This window comes from Sarcophilus harrisii, chromosome 2 (assembly GCF_902635505.1).
Source record: "Sarcophilus harrisii chromosome 2, mSarHar1.11, whole genome shotgun sequence".
NCBI lineage: Eukaryota > Metazoa > Chordata > Mammalia > Dasyuromorphia > Dasyuridae > Sarcophilus > Sarcophilus harrisii.
The window spans coordinates 634,190,399-634,211,358 of record NC_045427.1 but is presented as its reverse complement, the minus strand read 5'-3'; the positions used below and the strand labels follow the sequence as shown (position 1 = coordinate 634,211,358).

At 36.7% G+C, this 20,960-nt stretch overlaps 1 protein-coding gene across 1 annotated transcript in view; it reads left to right on the top strand.

Annotated features, from left to right (window-relative positions):
* Nucleotides 1-20,960, top strand: part of TET1 (tet methylcytosine dioxygenase 1) — a 177,393-nt gene that overhangs the window by 2,884 nt on the left and 153,549 nt on the right. Inside the window, exon 2 of the mRNA XM_031956868.1 lies at nucleotides 7,493-9,226. Within this exon, the coding sequence (XP_031812728.1) occupies nucleotides 7,616-9,226 (1,611 nt within the window). The 5' untranslated portion in view covers nucleotides 7,493-7,615. The remainder of the gene's footprint in view (nucleotides 1-7,492; nucleotides 9,227-20,960) is intronic.

Sequence of the window (20,960 nt, the reverse complement as noted above, 5' to 3'; positions counted from 1 at the left end):
GCTTTTATTATCCTCATTTTACATATGAAAGCTGAGATTGAGAAGATAAATGACTTATAAGCGCCACACCTTTAGTGTCTGAGATAAAATTGGGACCCAGCTCCTCCTTCAAATTCTGCACTCTATCCATTACCACACAAATAAGATTTGTAATTAAGAATGAAGAGCACCTTTTTAAAAAATGAATCAAAACGTAATGATAATGTGACTTTATTATGTTAGATAATTTTATCACTGCCAAGTATATAGGCTATTAAGAAAAAAAAAATCCAACACGAAATAAGAAAATGTTAAATCCTTTTGTCCTCAAAACTACTTAATGATTTTAGACACAACTTTTGAATCCAGGCCAAGTTTCATATAAGCAGAGATCCTGGTTTGAATTGTTCTCTCAGGTGACAATTTAACATTTCCCCTCCTCCCCCTAAGAACTAACTACAGCACTTGACATTAGTGTAGGACACCTTTAGGATCACTCCCAGAATTATCATTATTCCTCACCCTTTTTTTCCTCTTACTTCCTCAACCTTATCTTTTTGTCTCTCCCTTCCCCCAGGCTCTTTTCTGCATTTCTCTTTTCTTTCTACTTTTACTTTTTCTGCTTTTTTAGTGCTGATTACTTTTGGATTTTTTTGGTCTTACTTCTGACCTTCCCCATCCCCCACTCACTTCCCTTCTGCTTGTTTGACTTTAGTGTTTCTTCTGTGCTTTTTTCAGTATCTTCTCCCTCAATTTCCCTACCCCTCCAAGCCTTGTGTTGTTGTTGTTGTTGAAGTCATTCTCGCCCTATTTTGACTCTCCACCACCTCACCCCTTTCTCATTTTCTATGCTTTTATTTCTCCTTTTGGGGCCTTTCTTTGCTCTCTTCAGGGCAGCTGTGGAGTTTTACATATGGAAGGGGCCTCTGATTAAATCTAATAGTATTCTAGTCTGTTTCCCTGAAGAGTCTTTCCATGTGTTCAGGGCTCTGGCACTTCCTGCAGTAAGAAACTATCGAGGAATGGTCATTTTGTGTATTCCCTCTTGTGCTTTAGACCCAGAGAGAACTGGAGGAGGGAATGGGGAAAGGTGCTTCTTTACTTGAAGGTCCTTTTCTAGTCGCTTTCTCTGTCAAGTGCTGTAGCTTTTACCACTGAGGGACTGAATGGGGAAACCGTGAAATCTTGGTCAGTTTCCTTTTGCAGCTGGCTTGTGCAAAATGCTATTTGCACTTTTTGGCTGCTGCTGGCAGCAAGCAGGATTGCAGGCTAATTCAAAATTGACCTGCGGGATGGTTGGTTACATCAGTTCAGCCACATCCTGCTCAGGGGATTTGGGGTATCTCGGAGGGAGGAGAAGGAGGCTGGGAGGGGGGAAGGGGAAATGGAGGGGGACAGAAAAGGAAGAGATGTTGAACTCTCTTGTGCTGCCTCAGGCCTATGGAAGTAGCTATTTCGACCCAAATTGAGGTAGTCTTAGAAAATCATTGTGTTGTTTTCCTGGCAGGTGGACTATTGCAGTAATTCGAAAGAGTAAAGCAATCTAAAGGCATCTTTATGGTCAGTAAAATAAGACAACAGAGAAAAATGTCATATTTTGATTTTATTTGCTGAGAGTTGACTTTGGTTTTGACTTCTTTGAAATGTATCTAAATTCTTTATTTTGAGTATTTGTTCTTTCTGGCTCTGTTGTCACTCACCTTCTATCTGGCCTCTGTTTCTAATTTTCCATTTTCTAATCTTCTTTCCCTCTCTCTTAAGGTATTCAGACCCAGATCCTCCAGGGTTCTATGTCCCCAAGGTCCCCCTCTGCAGTGTCCCTATCATAATTAAATGTAAAAATTTTTGTCACTAAAATTTTTATTTTAAAAATAATTAAACCTATTTCAGAGATTTGTATGCTCAAGGGTAGAATAAAATAATATTACAACCTACATCTGTTTTTCAGCTGTAATTTTAGGATCTCTGCTTGGGACATTCTATATTCTCTGTTATATGAAGATCTTACTCCTGGGCCTCTCTATTTTCATCATGGATGTCAATATCACTTTATGTTGATTGTCCAACCATCCTGCTTTTTAGCATTAGAGAGCATTTAGCTCTTTAACATCTGGACTGGGAAGACACATTAAGGCAGAATAAAACTGACTTGGATGAACATATTTGGAAATATGGAATTACAGTTATAATCAGAAGATATGGATAGCTTGACAGTATGGATAAGAGAGCCACCCTAGAATCCTGGAGGATCTGGGTTTCAATTTCATTTCTGAGACTTAATTGTCTTTTTGGCATTGAGCAAATTCTTTTCTCTTTTGTTAGTTATTTTATTTTCTTTTATTTTTAATAATAGTTTTTTTTAAATTAAAGATTTTTATTTTCAAATAATTTTCAACATTCACCCCTATAAAACCCTGTGTTCTAATTTTTTCCCTTCTTTCCTCCCCCTCTCTCCCCTAGTCAGCAAGTAATCCAATATATATATTTTAAAGCTTTTTATTTTCAAAACATATGTGGGAGGCAAAGGGGACAGCTAGCTGGAGCAGTGGATAGAGCATCAACCCTGAAATCGGGAGGACCCTAGTTCAAATCTGGCCTCAGATACTTAATACTTCCTGGCTATATGACCCTGGGCAAGTCACTTAACACCAATTGCCTCAGCAAAAAATAAAATAAAATAAAATATGCCTGGATAATTCTTCAATATTAACCCTTGCAAAACCTTGTGTTCCAATTTAACCCCCCCTTTTTCTCACCCTCTCCTCTAGGTGACAAGTAGTCCAATATATGTTAAACATGGCAGAAATATATGTTAAATCCAATATATACATACATATTTATGTTAAACATATGCAATTCCTCTTTACATATTTCCACAAATATCATATAGCTTTTTATTTTCAAAATACATGCAAAATTTTTTCAATATCCAGTCTTGCAAAACTTTGTTTTCCAAATTTTTCTCCCTTCTGTCTCCCCTACCTCCCTCCCCTAGACAGCAAGTAATCCAATTATATTAAACATGTATAGTTCTTATATGTATATTTCCACATTTATCATGTTGTACAAGAAAAAATAGATTAAAAAGAGGAAAAATAAGAAAGGAAACAAAATGCAAGCAAACAACAACCAAAAAAAAAGTGAAAATACTATGTTATGTTCTACACTCAGTTCCCACAGTCCTCTCTCTTTGTGCAGATAGCTTTCTTCGTTACAAGACCCGGTGTGAATCACCACCACATCCGTCAGAACTGATCATCACATAAACTTGTTATTGCTGTGTACAGTGTTCTCTTGGTTCTATTCACTTCTCTTAGCATCAGTTCATCTGAGTCTCTCCAGGCCTCTCTGAAATCATTCTGCTGATCATTTCTTATAGAATAATAATATTCCATTACATTCATATATCATAATTTATTCAGCCATTCCCCAGCTGATGGGCATCCGCTCAGATTCCAGTTCCTTGCTACTACAAAATGAGCGGCTACAAACATTTTTGCACATGTGGGTCCTTTTCCCTTTGGGATACAGACCCAGTAGAAATACTGTTGGATCAAAGGATATGCACAGTCTGATGATCCTTTGGGCATAATTCCAAATTTGAGCAAATTCTTTAGGTTTCCAGTGTTCTAATTGGCTAAGATCACAGGTTGTAGAAAGGGTTCTTAACTTGGGGAGATCAACTATATCTGTTCATGAATTGAGAGTTTTCTTTCCTGGAAGTTCCTATGCCAATTAAATCACAGGGTTTTTTGTTTTTTTCCTTTTCCTGTAATCAGTCATGGAAATGGAAATGTGATTTTTAATAATGAGTCCCCAATGTAAAGATAAATTTTTTCAATAGAAGCTGAAAAAATATGAAGCCAATTAAAATAATTTCACATTTTGAGGAATGCTTCATCATCCCATTTTAAATGGGCTACTCATTTGTTTAATAGTTTATTTCAAGAAACATATTCTGGGATTTGTTCAGGAGGATTCAGTTCTTTGAACAACTTTTTTAATCACATACACACAGAGAGAAAATATTTCATCAGTTGTTCTAAGAATACAAAATTCGAGTTTTTGGTAGGGTGCATTTTGTTTTCATTTGTTATTATTGTTTTTATTTCTTGGCTAGGTGGTACCTGATGAGGTTCTAGATGATTGGATACAGTTGGCAGAGAAAGACTGAAGTATTGCCCTGAGGCAAACAGGGAAAGGAACTGATGGAGATCAATTAAACCTTACAATCCAACCTGTCTTGTACAGCCAAAAAATCCAGGTTATGTCAGATCCCACAGAGGTCCACCTCTGTGGAGGTCATGGGCAGCCCAACTATGTCCTGTCAGAATTCCCTATCATGTCCTGAGGTTAAATTCCCCCTATAAAATCTGTCCATGGCTCATGCCAGTTTTGCTGAACTTCTTGGGTTAGTCCATCATAACATTCTTGGGGTGTCTTTCCATTCATCCCTCCCCCATTTCTCATCATATCTCTCCCCTCCTCCCATCATGCTTTATGGTATCTCTTCTCTCATCTCCCCACTATGCTTTCTTCTCAATCCTCACCATGTTTTATTGGTGTCTTTCTCCTTCTTCTATAGCTAACTAACTCTTTTAAGGTGCTAAATTCCTTTTAGAATTTAGCCTGCCAACTTAGAACACTCCATCTTCAGGGGATGATCCATTTCTCCTGGATAAGTTCCACTAGGAAATTTGCCCTTTCCATCATTAATTATTAAAACCCCTTCTCTTGCTATGTGCTCTTCCAATTATATTTCATATTTACTATCCCTGGTCCACTGTATCTCTTCATTTTTGTCTGTAACCTTTTTCTCCTAAATAAAACTACAAAGAGGTGGCCATTGTGAATTCTTCACATGAAGGAATCCCAATATTTGGTGCTCTCTGGTGCCTACAACCACATCAGTTCCTACATCAGCCACATCAGTATCCAAGGGGTCCAATACAGTTAGGTTTGTCAGAGGTTGTTGCCTTCTTTCACAAGCTCAAAAAAAAAAAAAGATTGTCACCTTTAAAAAGGTCATATATTCCCATTCCATACTGCTCACATTTTTTCCTTTTTTTTTTTGAAGTTATCTTTTTGGAGATGGGGTTTGAACATTAAGCACTATCTTAATTATAACTCCTAATTTCTAAAGTACTTTGATTTTTAAAACCAAAAATGGAGCGAAGAAGCTGTTTATTATAGAAGTTGGTTTTAGAATTAGACTCAAAATGACATCTGCATATTTTAGTTCATTGAACATAAAGATTTCAATTTAAAAGATAATTGCACTACCCAAATAACATATTCCCTGAAGATATAAACAGCTTTATACAAAATAAAAGACATATTTTTGAAGATATTGCTGAATATCCCGACCTTGGAAATAGATTTTCCATTGCTTCAGTAGTGCTGGTATAAAAAGTTGTGTTAATGGTCTTTGGAGGATGTGGTATATATCTTTTCTCAGTCAAAAAGTTATTGCTAGCCAAGTCTTTAAAAGAAATTAAATAAAAGGAAATGAGTTAAAGTATAAGTCTTCCACCAAGAATTCATTTGAAATCTTGTTGTATCTTCAGTAAAAATGTATTGAAATATTTTGCTTTTTCTGGTTAATGTTAACAAATATGTAATACTTGAATTTAAATGTTGTCTTCTAACATTTCTTATTTATCAAACTTTAGTTATTAAAAGTATTTAGGTAGAACTGAATAGAAGGGAGCCACATTTCTGTTTTGAATGATATCCTTGAGCTCTAAATTGTTAGTTGTTTTTCCCTTTTCACATTACTTTGCAGTTACTTAATCTGGTACATGTTTCATCCCTGTCATCCTCCCTCCCATAGAATCTAAGTTTCTTGACAGAAAGAACTAATTTTTTTAAAGTCCCAGTACCTCCTAAGTGCCTTATCCCCTCCAGGTACTTAATGTTTGTTTAATTAAATTTGTGTAGTGTTTGGACTGGTCAGCTTCAAGCAAGGCTGAAGGGAGAAATTTTCAATATCATTCCCTTTATTTTGCACTGTTACTCTGATGATACATGAGTAGCTTAAACAAGTACAAAGAGCCTTATTTTTTCTTTTAAACACACATCTGACATGCTCATAATTTGGTTTTTGTTATAGAGACATGAGGCAGCCTTAAGTATTGGTCCTGCTTTGTAACATTTCTTTTCATTGCAATTTTTTGAGATTTCTGTGACTATTTAAAAAGAGGTAGGGCAAAATTCTCTGTATTCCTCTAATCTGAGGTTCTTCACTTGGAGTTCATGAACTTGCTTTCTAAAAAAAAACTTTGATAACTATTTCACTATGATTAATTTCCTTGGATATTATTTTATGCATTTAAGAACATTATTGTAAAAAAGAGGTCAACTGACTTTGAGCAAAGGATCTTGACTTTTTTTTCTGTTATGAATTCCTTTTGCCCACTGTGTAACAATTAAAGTTTCTATGGTTGGAACTCCACCATTACACTTCTTGTAATCAAAATCCTTTCCAGTTAGATTCTTCTTTTTCTTTCATTCCTTTTTTTAATCCTGAGGCAGTTGGAGTTAAGTGACTTGCCTAGGGTCACACAGCTAGGACGTGTTACATGCCTGAGGCCACATTTGAATTCAAGTCCTCCTGACTTCAGGACTGGTGCTCTATCCACTGCACCACCTACCTGCCCCTATTCATTCGTTTTAAAAATTTTGAACTTGACAATTATCAACAAACATTCCAATATGCTAAGAAGGACTGATTTTTTTAAAAAAGAGAATTACATATGATACCTTTATTCTTCTCAATAACTAATTTAGCATCTCCCTTACTGCCTTCTACCCTCAAGAAGAGGCTTGCATGTCATTTATACCTAACCTTTCAAAACATTAATATTAGTGACTCATGCTTATTAGGAGGCAAGCAAAATTGAGAAGGAACTCCTGTCAAGTGGTATATTGCACTATTTGGATAGGATCTCTAGGAGACAGAGTTTCTCAGTTGGTAGAACACTTCTCAGAGTCTTTTCAGTTTAACTGAGTCAAATTGGCTGATTTTGATGTCTTTCACTTGAGTGAAACTCCATTGAAGAAACAGAATAGGGAGCAACTTTTAAAGTGTCCAAGTCTTCAAATAATGGGATGATATCTAAATTTCTCTCAGGATTATGAGAGTTGAAAATTTGGACAAATTGGAAAATTGTGGTTTTCTATATAGAGAGAAAAATACTAAAATTCATTCAAATAATTTTGTAAACTTAATTCAACAAGCATTTGGGATTTTGCTTCTTAGCGTTGGTGATGAGAAAAAAATTAATCTTAGTTACTTAGTGCTTACTTAGTGAGGGAAGCCTGCAACAAGTAACAAAGTTATAAAAAGGTACCTTACAGAAGAGCACCTTTAATCTTATTTGTTATATAGTTTTTTCTGTTCCTTAGTTTTAGTTAAGAATTGCTAGCTAACCAAATAAAGATATAGAATTCTATATCAGCAAATGACAAGGGGAGAAAAGAACTCATTCTTCATTTTCTTTTGTTATTTCAGATCCAAATACTGCTATGACAAAGCTCAGCCATGGAACAACCAAATTTTCAGTTGAAGTGAGACTTTTGGAAGGGCCCATGAATTTGTACCCCACCCCTTTCCATTTTCCTCCCCTTATTAGTTATGTCTCAATCCCGCCATGGGAGATCTTCCAAATTAGTCAGAAAGGAAGATCTAAGCAAAAAGAAAACCAGCCAACTAAATAAGGCATCCAAGATTATGACCAAAAAGATGACGTTGGTAAAAACTCTGAGTGCTGGGAAGTTAAAACAGCTGATGCAAGAAAGAAATAATGTTAAGAAAAAGTCAAAAACAAAACCACCTGTGCCAATAAGAAGTCTTCTGACAAGAGCCAGAGCTGCTCGAAGGTGTCTGGATCAAACTGATGTCCTTTTCCAGAATCCAGAATCCTTATCTTGCAATGGCTTCACAATGGCCCTTCGAAGCACATCTCTAATTCACCGCCTGTCCCGACCTGCAGTCGTCCTTACAAGATCTGAGAAGATTCCATCCTCTAAGACTTTGGAAAAGGAAGATAAACGCAAATATGGTGTCCTGGCAGACTCCAAAAAGAATATCGTGGAAATGGAAAAGGAGACAAATCAGTCACAAAAAAGCCTAATCTCTCCTGAAAAAGAGGATCCCATAGTGGTTACTTCTAATGCATCCCCAAGCAAAAAGAATGGACAAGAAATTACACCATTTAAGGAAGTTGCCACACTGGAGAATCCCATAACACACATTAATACTCACAGTAGCCTACCAACCCAAATTTCTAAAGCTTCAGAAGACAACTGTAAGTGTGAAGGCCCGCTCTTTGAAAAGTTGTTAACTGATTCAAGTGACCCTGTTCAAGCTCTTTCCCAAGACCCAATGCCTATCCCTTTATTTAAAAGTGCTGCCCATGTAGTGACCTCTAAATCAAGTCCCAACGTGCATTTGGAAGATTTGGGTTCAAGAGCAGAATTTCTTAAACAGACTGACTCTTCTTTGGATCCAATAAAAGAGAAAGCCGATTCACATCAATCCTCCTGTTATAAAGACAAATCTGAACTGGATCTCCAAAATATAATGGTGCCTAATGGATCTATTTTTCCTACCTCTTTAGCAAATTACCTCTTAGCAGGATCAGATCAGCAACATGTCATTCATGATTCTCTAGACCAACTAGTGACCCAAAGTACAACTTCAGACCTGCTAGAGGCCCACGGTGCTATAAAAACTTTAACTTTGGACTCAGGTCAGATTGCTAGTTCATTGCCAAACTTTGAGAAAACTCAATCTGCAACAGATACAGTTGATCAAGAGATGCATAAACCATGTGATACGTGCTTGCTTTCAGAGTTACCATCCAACACTCATAATTTCCCAATTGTCCCTGAAACTGAACTAAACAAAGCATCAAATCTTTTATCGGAAGACCCCAAAATGGCACCAAGCGATTCTAGCCAATTGGATGGAAAGAGTCTTCAGATCAATACAACTAATGTGATTTCTGTATCCATGGCATTTTCCAGCACCACTTCGTACTCTTGTCCTTTCTCCTACACTACTTTGCTCCCTACTTTAGAAAAGAAGAAACGAAAGCGTTGTGGAGTTTGTGGTCCTTGCCAACAGAAGGTGAACTGTGGTGAATGTATTTATTGTAAAAAAGAAAAATATAGCCACCAAATCTGTAAAATGAGAAAATGTGAGGAACTGAAGAAGAAGCCGATGGTCATAGTGCCTTTTGAGGTAAGAAAGGATTCTGGGGCTGGAGGATTCACCAAAAGGAAGTTAATGCTTTTTTCCCCTTGAATTATTACTCATTGCTTGGGCCATGTTTGACTCAGAGTGAATGTAAATAGCAATTGTTTTGGTTTTGGTCAGTAACCTTAAGAGTCTTCACCTCCTAGTTTGATTGTGTGTGTGTGTGTATGCTTCAATTCTTACCTAGCTTTAATCACTGATGGTAGTTACCTCACTCAAATTGAGACTTTTGTTGAAGACCTTAGCTTAAAAAGGCCAAAATCTCTCACTGTGTCAGGGCCATTTCCAGTTATTCTGATCTATATCTGGCCATTGGACTCAGTGCCAGTGGAGAAAGTGAGGCTGGTGACTTTGCACAACCCAAGTTCACTAAAATCCAATTCACTTTCATGCCATGGTACCATCTCCCTGATGTCATGATCCTCTTCTAGGCTGAAGGCCAAACAACAAATCCCTTAAGTTGCTTTGAGCAGAAGCCCTTGTGAACCAAACAGCAACATTTTGTGCACAGAATCCACTTCTATATGAAGTCATAGGAAATGAGAATTTTGTTTTCCTCCAAAAATGTCAGTACAGTAAACATTTATTAAACACCTCTAGTGTGCCAAACACGTTAGATGCTGGGGGTACAAAAACAAGATGACGAACAGTTGCATGGTGCAGTTAGGTGGTACAGTAGATAAAGCACCAACCCTGGTGTGTGTCTCAAGGATCAGAGTTCAAATATGGCTTCAGACATTTACTAGCTGTGTCACTTAATTTTGATTGCTTCTAAAAAAAAAAAAAAAAAAGAAAGAAACAGTCCTCACTCACAAGAAGTTTATGCTATTTTTGGAATGGAGTAACATAAATAAATAAATAGCAACGGGCTAGCCACTAATACCAAACAGAATCAGCAATGACCTCTTGTACGAGGTAGCATTTGAGCTGAGTCTTGAAGAAAGGTAAGGGGTTAGCATTCCTTAGAAAGTGTAAAGTCGGAAGTGGATTTCTTTGACAAAGAAGATCTAACTCAGTTTCAATTGATCAATGATGGACAGAAGCAACTATACCCAAAGAAAGAACACTGGGAAATGAATGTAAACTGCTTGCATTTTTGTTCTTCTTCCCGGGTTATTTATCCCTTCTAAATCCTATTCTCCCTGAGCAACAAGAGAACTGTTTGGTTCTCACACATATATTGTATCTAAGATCTACTGTAACCTATTCAACATGTATAGGACTGCTTGCCATCTGGGGGAGGGGGTGAATGGAGGGAGGGGAAAAATCGGAACAGAAGTGAGTGCAAGGGATAATGTTATAAAAAAATTACCCTGGCATAGGTTCTGTCAATAAAAAGTTATTAAAAAAAAAAAAAGCAAGAAAGTGTAAAGTCATGAAGGTAGAAGATGGAATATTGTGCATAGGATAAAGAAAGTAGGTCAGTCTGATAATATAATGCAGTGTATGAGGAAGAATGAATTTGAGAAGAAAATGAGAAAGTTGTATGAAATTTTATTTTTAAAACTTTATTTTTAGCAAGTTCTACTTGTTGAATGATGTTTTATTTAAAAAACTGATGACAGGGGGCAGCGAGGTGGCACAGTGGGTAGAGTGCCAGCCCTGAAGTCAGAAGGACCTGAGTTCAAATATGGTCTCAGACACTTAATGCTTCCTACCTGTGTGATCCTGGACAAGTCACTTAACTCCAATTGCCTCAGCAAAACAAACGAATGAAAAAACTGATGACATTTATAAGTAGTATAACAAAGTGATGATTGATTTTAATTTTTACTGATAGATAATGATACAGAGAAGAATACTGTAGGGAATGTTTCCCTTAAACTAAAACACAGTTTGGGGATAGGGGAGAGAAGGCTGTATCATGCTAGAAGAGTGCATATTTATGTCTGTTACTTTGCTTAGAACTTTGCACTGGTAGTATCATGTGTAATTATCATCTTATCTTAAATCCCAGTAGACTAACTGGTTAGATAATTTAATGCTTTTTAACATGTTTGGTTGTAACTTTTTAGAACTCAAAAATCTTATCCAAAATATGGTGGGCTTTTCTTTTCTGTGTTTCAGAAAGTTTAATGATGAAGGGCAGCTAGGTGGTACAGTGGATGGAGTAGATGGAGAAAACACCAAATAGGATCACAAAGAGTTGAACATAAGTGAAAAGACCACAACAACAAATAATGATGAGGATCTTCAACTCAACTTCCCTATTAGATAGCTTATTTGAAGTAGTTTTTATTCTTTTTTGTTGTTGTTGAGGCAATTGGAGTTGAATGACTTGCCCAGAGTCACACAGCCAGTAAATGTTCCGTTCGACTGCCCCTCAATTCCATTTTTATTTATTTAGAGAAATGGTATCAAGTTCAAATAGAAATGGAGACTATTAAACAATACATATCATTTTTCCTACTGGCTATGTATTGACTTAGAAAACCATATATTAACATTTTTGTGTTCTATTGTATTTAAATTTTTTGTTTCCCCCAAAATTTTTTATCTGGTTGGGCTGCACTAGGGAATATTTCTGGCAACATAACTGAAGACACAGTATGTGTTAACACGTCCCTGGTGTAGTGTACAGGTATATGAGATAAGAGTCCTAAGAATTAGTATGTGAACTGAAATTTTTAAAATTAGTAATATTTTCTCCTTGATTTATATTATAATTTCAAATATGATCCTATAAACATTTATTAAGCATCTGTAAGATATTCTTCCTAGACACTGGTGGGACAATGAGAATTTAAAAGCAAATTTAAAAAACAATCCCTACTCCTCTCAGAGAACTTACTTTCTTTTGGATTTGTAGCTTGTCAACACATACACATATATATGTGTGTGTATGTGTGTATATACACATGCATGTACACACACACCTATGATTTGTTGTTTCCATCATATATGACTCTTCAAGACCAGTTTGAGGTTTTTCTTGACAAGGATAATGGAATGATTTACTATTTCCTTTTTCAGCTCATTTTACAGATGAGGAACTGAAGCAAACAGTATTTAGTGACTTGCCCAGGATCACATAGCTAAGTAACTGTCTGAGGTCAGATTTGAATTCATGAAGATGAGACTTCCTGAGTTCAGGTCCTCTCCATCCACTGTGCTACAAAGCGGCATATATATGATTTTTTAAATATAAGTTTTTTTTATTTTTTATTTAATAGCCTTTTATTTATAGGTTATATGCATGGGTAATTTTACAGCATTAACAATTGCCAAACCTCTTGTTCCAATTTTTCACCTCTTACTCCCCCACCCCCTCCCCTAGATGGCAGGATGACCAGTAGATGTTAAATTAAATTATTAAAATATAAATTAGATACACATTAAGTATACATGACCAAACCGTTATTTTGCCGTACAAAAAGAATCAGACTCTGAAATATTGTACAATGAGCTTATGAAGGAAATCGAAAATGCAGGTGGGCATAAATATAGGGATTGGGAATTCAATGTAATGGTTTTTAGTCATCTCCCAGAGTTCTTTCTCTGGGCATAGTTGGTTCAGTTCTAAATATAAGTTTTATTGATACTTTTTGTTTATATTGAAGTCATTTATGCCATAACTCCCCTCAGTACTGAACTATATTCTCTATAACAACAACCAGTCAAGACAAAACAACCAATAGGATATCTGACAGTTTATGTCATTCTGTTCCCAGAATTCCTTATCTCTTCCTATAGGAAAGAAGTCTGTTTCATTATCTATTCTGGTCAAGGACTGGTCATTATAATTACTCACATTTGTGATCTTTTTCATTTGTGTTAGTATAATCATTGTGTATATTGTTTGCCTGATTCTGCTAGCTTTACTCCATCAGTTTATAGAAGTCTTTTTCATTCAACATGATTTTAAAACACTAACCACTAGGGGGCTCACTAAAAGAATGCCTGCGTCTTTGAAGGGATCTTGTAGTCCTAAGTGGAGGAGTGGAGAAGGGAGTGAATTCCAGGAATGTAGGAGTACAGTGCAAAGGCATAGAGGTGGGGGAAGCTTTTTGTCTCCGTTTGTGTCTGATTTTCAAATGGCAATGGATTCTAATAACTGGAATATTTCCCCCTGATACCCTAAAGTCCCTTCCTTCAGCACTTGAGGTTGTCAAATAATTAGGGATCTATAAACAAACATAATACACACAGGCTTTGGTGCAAAGAAGTATTTTGTAATGATAACAACCACCCTCTAACTTATCTGCTCTCTAAGGTTCAGACCTTGGCAAGAGGATTTTTACTAATATCTGTGACATACACACTTTTATATAACTGTGCTGGTCACTAGTGAACTATAACTTGGGATGCCTGGGTATGGGGACTGTGTTTTGTGCCACTGATGAGGGCAGGAAGTGAGTAGCTCTGCTCTAGTCATAGATTTTAAGGGTTTCGAGCTTGAGAGGTCCCTAATGAGCTAACCCATCCCCTTCAGATTATAGTTCATGCAGCTGGGGTCTAGAAAGATACAATGACTTGTTCATGATCAAATATAGTAACAGTGCTTGTATTTGAGTTCTCTGGCTCCAAATTCATTGCTGCTTCGACTGGACCCCACTGCTGCTCTGTAGCTCTTCACCATTCCCCAAAAAGGGTCTCCCTTTTTTAGAACAGAGTCTGTTTTGAAAAGCATCCCTTATCTTATCCCTGCCAGTGCTAGTTCATCACCACAGGTGAGATAACTTTCTTTTTAGACAAGACCTTTCTACCTACCCACAGACTCCATTCTCTGGATTCCTGCTCTCCATATGATATGGTACACTTGCTGCAAGTGTTCTTTATGAGTTGTGGATAAAAAATAGAAAATAAGAAGTGGCCACTGGTCTCATGGGATATTTAAAATACTTCCTATTTTGAGAATTTTGGCAAAATTAGTTTCTTATATTTACTTGATTTGCATCAGAGCCTTGATTCTGTTCAACAAACTGATTAGATGTTACTCTCTGTCCTTCACGCTTGAAGAGGACCATGGTATCAGGGCCGTGACATGCAAGTGAATTGGATTGGAGTGAAGGAGAGCTGGGCAAAGCTTCACTTTCTCCTCCAGAGTCATCTGCGTCCAGTAGCAAGATGTAGATTAGGAGGACTGGAGATGGCCCTGGATGCAGTAAGAGACCTTGGTCTTTTTAAGCTATGGTCTTTAACAGGTCTCACTTTGACAGAAGTAGCACGCAATTAGTGATTAATGTCAGGTAAGAAATGAGGCAGAGTGACTACTCTGTGAAAGATACTCTTGGGTAGGCTGGGGGATTATTTAAGAATTTGCTTCTTTGCTCACTGAATATGCTCTCTAGTGCATGGTGGGGGTGAAGAGGGGAATAGCTATGCCCAAGTAGACAGAAAATAAAGATAATTATAATATAACAAATTATTCTAAGTGTACAGAAATTAACCAAACTGTGAGATATGGGGAGAGGGAGGAGGAGAATGAAAATATATCACTTGTTGCTATGACTTGTAATCAGGAAAACCTTCGTGAAGAAAGTAGGTGGAATTGGAAGTGGGATCTTGAAAAAATGAGCCAGAATTCAAAAGGCAGAGGTGAAGGATGGAACATTGGTGTCAACTTCAGGGAATGGCAAGTACCCAGTTTGGCAGAATTCTTTAACATGTAAAGAGGGGAGTATATAATAAGACCTTGCATTCTGGGCTAAGTTGTCTTCATTCAGTAGGAAGTAGGGGTTACTGAAGCTTCTTGAGCATCAGAGTATTGGGATCAGATGCATGTGTTCAGATTATTCCAATAGCAGTATATAGGAGGTATATATGGCTACATACAAAATACACACACACATATATAGTTACATATTTTATATGTGTGTATATCTATATGTAGATACTGGAAAACTGGACATAGAGATAATTAATTATAAAGATTAGAAGTCTGTCTCATCATTCTGATCTTTGGGGAAAGGAAAAAGGTTATCAGATCTGTAGCATAAGGCTAATTCTGGAAGCAACTTGTTCATTGTTTGCCTCTCCACGGAGTTATGACTGCCCAAGGAAAAACTTTGGTTTTTCTTCCCATCCCTGGCACACATAACTTGGCACTCAAAGAGTGCTCCCCCCAAGGAAACTCAAACCCAAGACAGTGCCTGTTAAGGCAGTGACACTCACAAATGGGATGGGAACTTAAAAATGTCCCTGATATGATAGCTCATGTCAGTGTGCTGAGCCCAAGACCACTCACTGCTCAGCCGCACTCTGCTTTATTATCTGTCTCAGTAGAATTATATGGGGTGGGGGTTTGTGGGGGATGTCTAATTTTATATCACCACCATCTTGTGCTACTAGAACCAATCTGTGTGAAATATCGTCTGGGCTATCATTTTTGCCCTCAGGTAGAATTTATCACAGTGTGCTTTGTTCTTCTTGGGCTTGCTTGTCCCTCTGCCTTAGAAGCTGCTGCCAAAAGCTGTTATGGTCCTGGCTGAGGATGATGAAAAGCTCAAATGAGGATAGTAAGAATGGAAAGAAAGGAGACAGATGCAGAGGACAGGCAAGGTAGAACTGATAGAATTTGCTAATTAACTGTGCATGAGAAATGAATAAGAGAGATATGTAGAAGATGGCTTTGTGTGAGCCTTGATTACTAGGGAAATAGTTTTGCAATAAGAACATTAAATGGACAGATATCAATCAAGAAAAATGATTTTTGGATATAATGAGTTTGAGGTGCTAGCATGCCAGCAGGTAAAATTATCTAATAGTTTATATGCTTTTTATACTTAATTTCATAAATCTGTTCCTATTAATTGAGTGAACAATCCACCATCATAGTTGCAATTTCTCAGGCAACATTAATTTGATGAATAAATGAATAATTTTTGGGGTTGGTCTAGAGAGTTACTTGAAATTCTTTTAATGTTAATACTGACAAATTCATGAATTATTATGTATATATATATAATATAGCAAGATATTTATAGTATTTTATTTATAGTAATTATACCTCCCATATATATATAAAATATACAGTAATATAGAAAAAGTCCAACATTTTGACTAATGCTGATAATAAACAGGTTACTGGAATCACTGGATCATAAGTCTAGAGATGGAAGGAGCTTCAGAGATCATTTAGAATTTGACAGAAAAGTATCCCTAAAGGTCTCATCTTAACTTAAAAAAACCACAAATTCACATTTTCAATAATGTTGTATTTTTATTTTTTATGTTAAACATTTCCCAATTGCATTTGAATCGAATTTGGGCTGCATTCAGGAGTTTGTATGGGGCAGCCTCAAGTTGGACTTCACTGATCTAGAATATAGCTTTTTAAACTGTCATGACTCTATAGAGGGACTCATAACTGAATGTGGGGATCATGAAATTATGATTTATTATCAGTAAATGTTTGATTTGCATAGTTATTTTATATACCTATATACTCACAGTTACATAAAACTTTCTTGGGGGAAAAAAGGGGTCACAAATGGAAAAAGAGTAAAGCCCTGCTCTCAAGCATCCCTTGTTTTCCAGTGGAGAGAACTTGCGGCCAGAGAACCTAAGTAATCTGGCAATATCAGGATTTGGAAACAGATTTTCTGAGTCTAAATGAACTTCTTATTTCTCACCTGGCCACAATACTTTGACACTTTTCTAGTTTCTCTACCATGCCTCAGGAAGCTAATTATTGGGAAAGGCTCACCCCCTGCCCAATCCCATCAGCTTTGATACTTCACCTCCCCATCATTGTCTGTGGCAGGTGATCAATGATGTCAAAGCCTCCATTTTAGAAAGGGACTCAGTCCAGAATATGTTATTTCTTCCGTGACACCACTTAGGAATTTCTGACTTCTTCACTACGGTCTTGCATCAGGTATCTACCTCATTACCTCCCCCCCTCCCTTTTCAGCTTCCTTTTGTGTGCTGGCTCCAACTGTGCTATCCATACATTATTGTTCTATTTTCATATTTGTATCCCCCTGCTTAATACAGTGCCTGTGGGTCATATATAATAAATATTTATTGACTGACTAAATAAACTGTCCTTTCATAATTGACCTTTAAATGGTACTATTAGGTCTCTCTTAAGAACTTTAGAATTGATTATGACATGGGATTCACTGGCACAGGATGGCCCAGCATGACGAGCCCTCATCAGAGAAGGTGCTGTGCTCTGAGAGCAAAACAGAATTGAATTAGGTCAGAGGACATCTGACATATGCAAAGTTAGGGAAGCACTGCTAATGTCCATAGGGTCTATTTGTGTCCAACCTGTGGCAGAACGTTCCAAGCTGGTATAGATCTGATCAGCCACAGTCGGGGACACTGTAACTCGATTCTAACATAGTGGTATCATTTTGGTCCTCTTTAAGAATGAAGGACAATATCTGGGGGAGGGGGGGAAGGGAAGGAGGGAAAAAGTTGGGACAGAAGGTTTTGCAAGGGTCAATGCTGAAAAATTACCCATGGATAAATCTTGTAAATAAAAAGCTATAATAATTAAAAAAAAATACACTGGAAAAAAAAAAAAAAAAAAAGAATGAAGGGCAACAACCAATCATTAGATTTGTAAAATGCATTTATATAAACTTATCTCAATTAGTCCTCTCTGCTACTGCTATCCTCACTTTGGAGATAAGGAAACTGAAGTGATTTACCCAGAATCATACAGATGGCAATTGAGTTTTGAGTTTTGAACCTAGGCCATCTCAATTTCAAGGGCAGAGCTCTGCTATCTTTCCAATGATCCCTGGGAATAGGCTGAATTAACTACATATACATTTTTTAATGCTTGAAAGATATAAATGAAAATAAAAATTCTTCATGGACAAAGCTTATAGCTGCTTCTTTCATATGTGACTGGTCTGATTCCCCCAGAGGCCCCACGGGGTGCTGCTTGCTTCTTGCTTTTCTCTCTTGGGCAATGCTTGCATCAGACGATGTTTTCAAACAGCCGGATCTCATTGTGGCAGGCTGATTGCCATGTGGAGCACATTTTTTGCTACCAATTTCCACAATTGGGGGCAGATGTTATATGTCCTTAAGTTTGCCTTTAGGGAATCTTTTCACATCATTTATCAGTATGTCAGTAGTGTATTTTGCACAACAAAACTGCTGTAGAAAATATTTTCTGGGGTTCTGACACCCTACATTCATGAACTATGGCTAGTCCATTGATATTGTGTTGATATTGTGATGGATTCTATCCCACTAATATATACAACCAAACTCCTCATTGAATTTAAGGGCTAGAAGGATCTTTGAAATCAAATGTTTCAAAGTCAATGAAAGCTAATTATGATATAGATTTCCTTATTTTTCTTTTCTTATTTTCAAAATTTATGCAAAGATAGTTTTTTAACATTCATCCTTGCAAAACCTCATGTTCCAAATTTTTCTCTCTCCCCTTCCCCTACCTCCTCCCCTAATCCAACATATGTTAAACATGTACAATTCTTCTATACCTTTTTCCACAATTATCATTCTGCACAAGAAAAATCAGATCAAAAAGAGGAAAAAGCGAAAAAGAAAAAAAAAGCAAGCAAACAACAACAAGAAAAGTGAAAATACTATGTTGTGATGCACATTCAATCCCCACTGTCTCTTTCTGGATGCAGATGGCTCTCTCCATCACAAGTCTATTGGAAGTGGCCTGATTCACCTCATTCTTGAAAAGAGCCAAGTCCATAAGAATTAATCATCGCATAATTTTGTTGCTGCTGTGTACAAAGTTCTCTTGGTTCTACTCACTTTACTTGGCATCAGTTCATGTTAAGTCTCTCCAGTCCTTTCTGAAATCATCCTGCTGATCATTTCTTATAGAATAGTAATATTCCATTACTTTCCTATACCACAACTTATTCAGCCATTCCCAATTGATGAGCATCCACTCAGTTTCCAGTTCCTTGCCACAAATATTTTTGCACATGCAGATCTTTTTCTCTTTTTTATGATCTCTTTGGGGTACAGATTAGTAGAGACATTGCTGGATCAAAGGGTATGCACAGTTTGATAGCCCTTTGGGCTAAGTTCCAAATTGCTCTCTTAATTTCTTTATTTTTAATTTTAAAATTATTTTAAACTTCACAAATATTAACAACAATAAACATTTTCATGTATAAAGGACAAATTGCAAATCTATATTATGTACAGTTTGTTTTTTCCTTTGAAATATAAATTAAATTCAAAACATTAATTTCAAAAGTAGTTTGTCCAAAGCTGCCTTTCCCTCTATTCTCCTTTAAGCATTAAAAAAAAATCTTTTTATGACCTTATTTTCTCCCCCCCCTTTCGAGTACTTTCTAGTTCTCATTCCCCCAATTATAAAAAGCACCTCTCTTGTAACAAGTAAGTAGAGTAAAGCAAAACAAAATACACATTTTAAACATGTCTGAAAATCTAGGTCTCTTACATCTTAGGGTGGAAAGCATGCTTCATCATCCATCAACTCCTTCTGGAGTTGTGGTTGGTCATTGCATTGATCAGAGTAGTTAAATGTTTCAGACTTGTTTTTATTTTTCCTAAAAAACACGTTTTAAGCTTTATTATTTTTGTTATCTGTGTACATTAATTTTTTTAAACACACATTTCTTTTTTTTAAGAGCTTTTTATTTTCAAAACATGTACAGATCATTTTTCAACTGACCCTTGCATAGACGTGTGTTTCAGATTTTCCCATTCTTCCTCTCATAAAACACACATTTCTTTATGAATCATGTTGGCAGAGAAAAAGCAGAACAAAAGGGAAAAACCATGAGAGAAAAAGAAAAAAGTCAACATAGGATGTGATTCAGTTTCTATACTTCTCTCTCTGGATACAGATGGCATTTCCTATCCAAAGTTTATTAGGATTGCCTTGGATCATTGAATGCCAAGAAGAATCAAGTCTTTCATAGTTGATCATTGCACAAACTTGCTGTTGCTGTGGACAATGTATTCCTGATTCTGCTTCTTTTGTTCAGCATCAGTTCGTGTAATTTTTTCTGGCCTAAAATCAGCTTGTTCATCAGTTTCATAGAACAACGGTCTTCATTTAACACAACTTGTTCAGCGATTCACCAACTGAAGAGCATCCACTCCTTTTTCAGTTCTTTGCCATCACAAAAAGAGCTGCTTACAAATATTCTTGCACAGGAGTCCTTTTCCCTCTTTTATGATTTCCTTGGAATATAGATCCAATAAGGCACTTCTGGGTCAAAGGATATGAACAGTTTTATAGCCCTTTGGGCATAAAACTGGTATTTCTTTACAAAGTTGTAATTCAGGTTCTTCTCATTTCTTCCCCCTTCTGAACTTTCTTATTGTTAGGAGTAATTTTCTCTGTCCCTATCTATACTGCCTAGGTTCCCTGGACTCCTTCAAGTCCCCTTTCAAATCCTACCTTCCACACAGAGCTTTTCCAAATCTCTTTAATGCTAATTCCTTTTTAAGCTGTTGATCATCTCTATTATATCCTGTATATAGCTTGTTTCTCCTTTTTGAGTTTTTGGCTTTGGTTTTGGTGGGGTTTTATTTGTTTTGTTTTGTTTTTGCTGAGGCAATTGGGGTTAAATGACTTGCCCAAAGTCACACAGCTAGAAAGTGTTAAGTGTCTTACTATTATCTTAGCTCACCCTCTTATGCTCTCTTTCCTAGATTATTACAATAGCCTTCCCCTTCTCTCACTCCTTTCTTTCATGGGTTACCATAGCCAGAGAATTCATCACCAAATTGCCTAGCAAATGTTACCATAGAAATGTAGGAGCAAAAAAAAAAAAAGATCAGATAGCTTTGG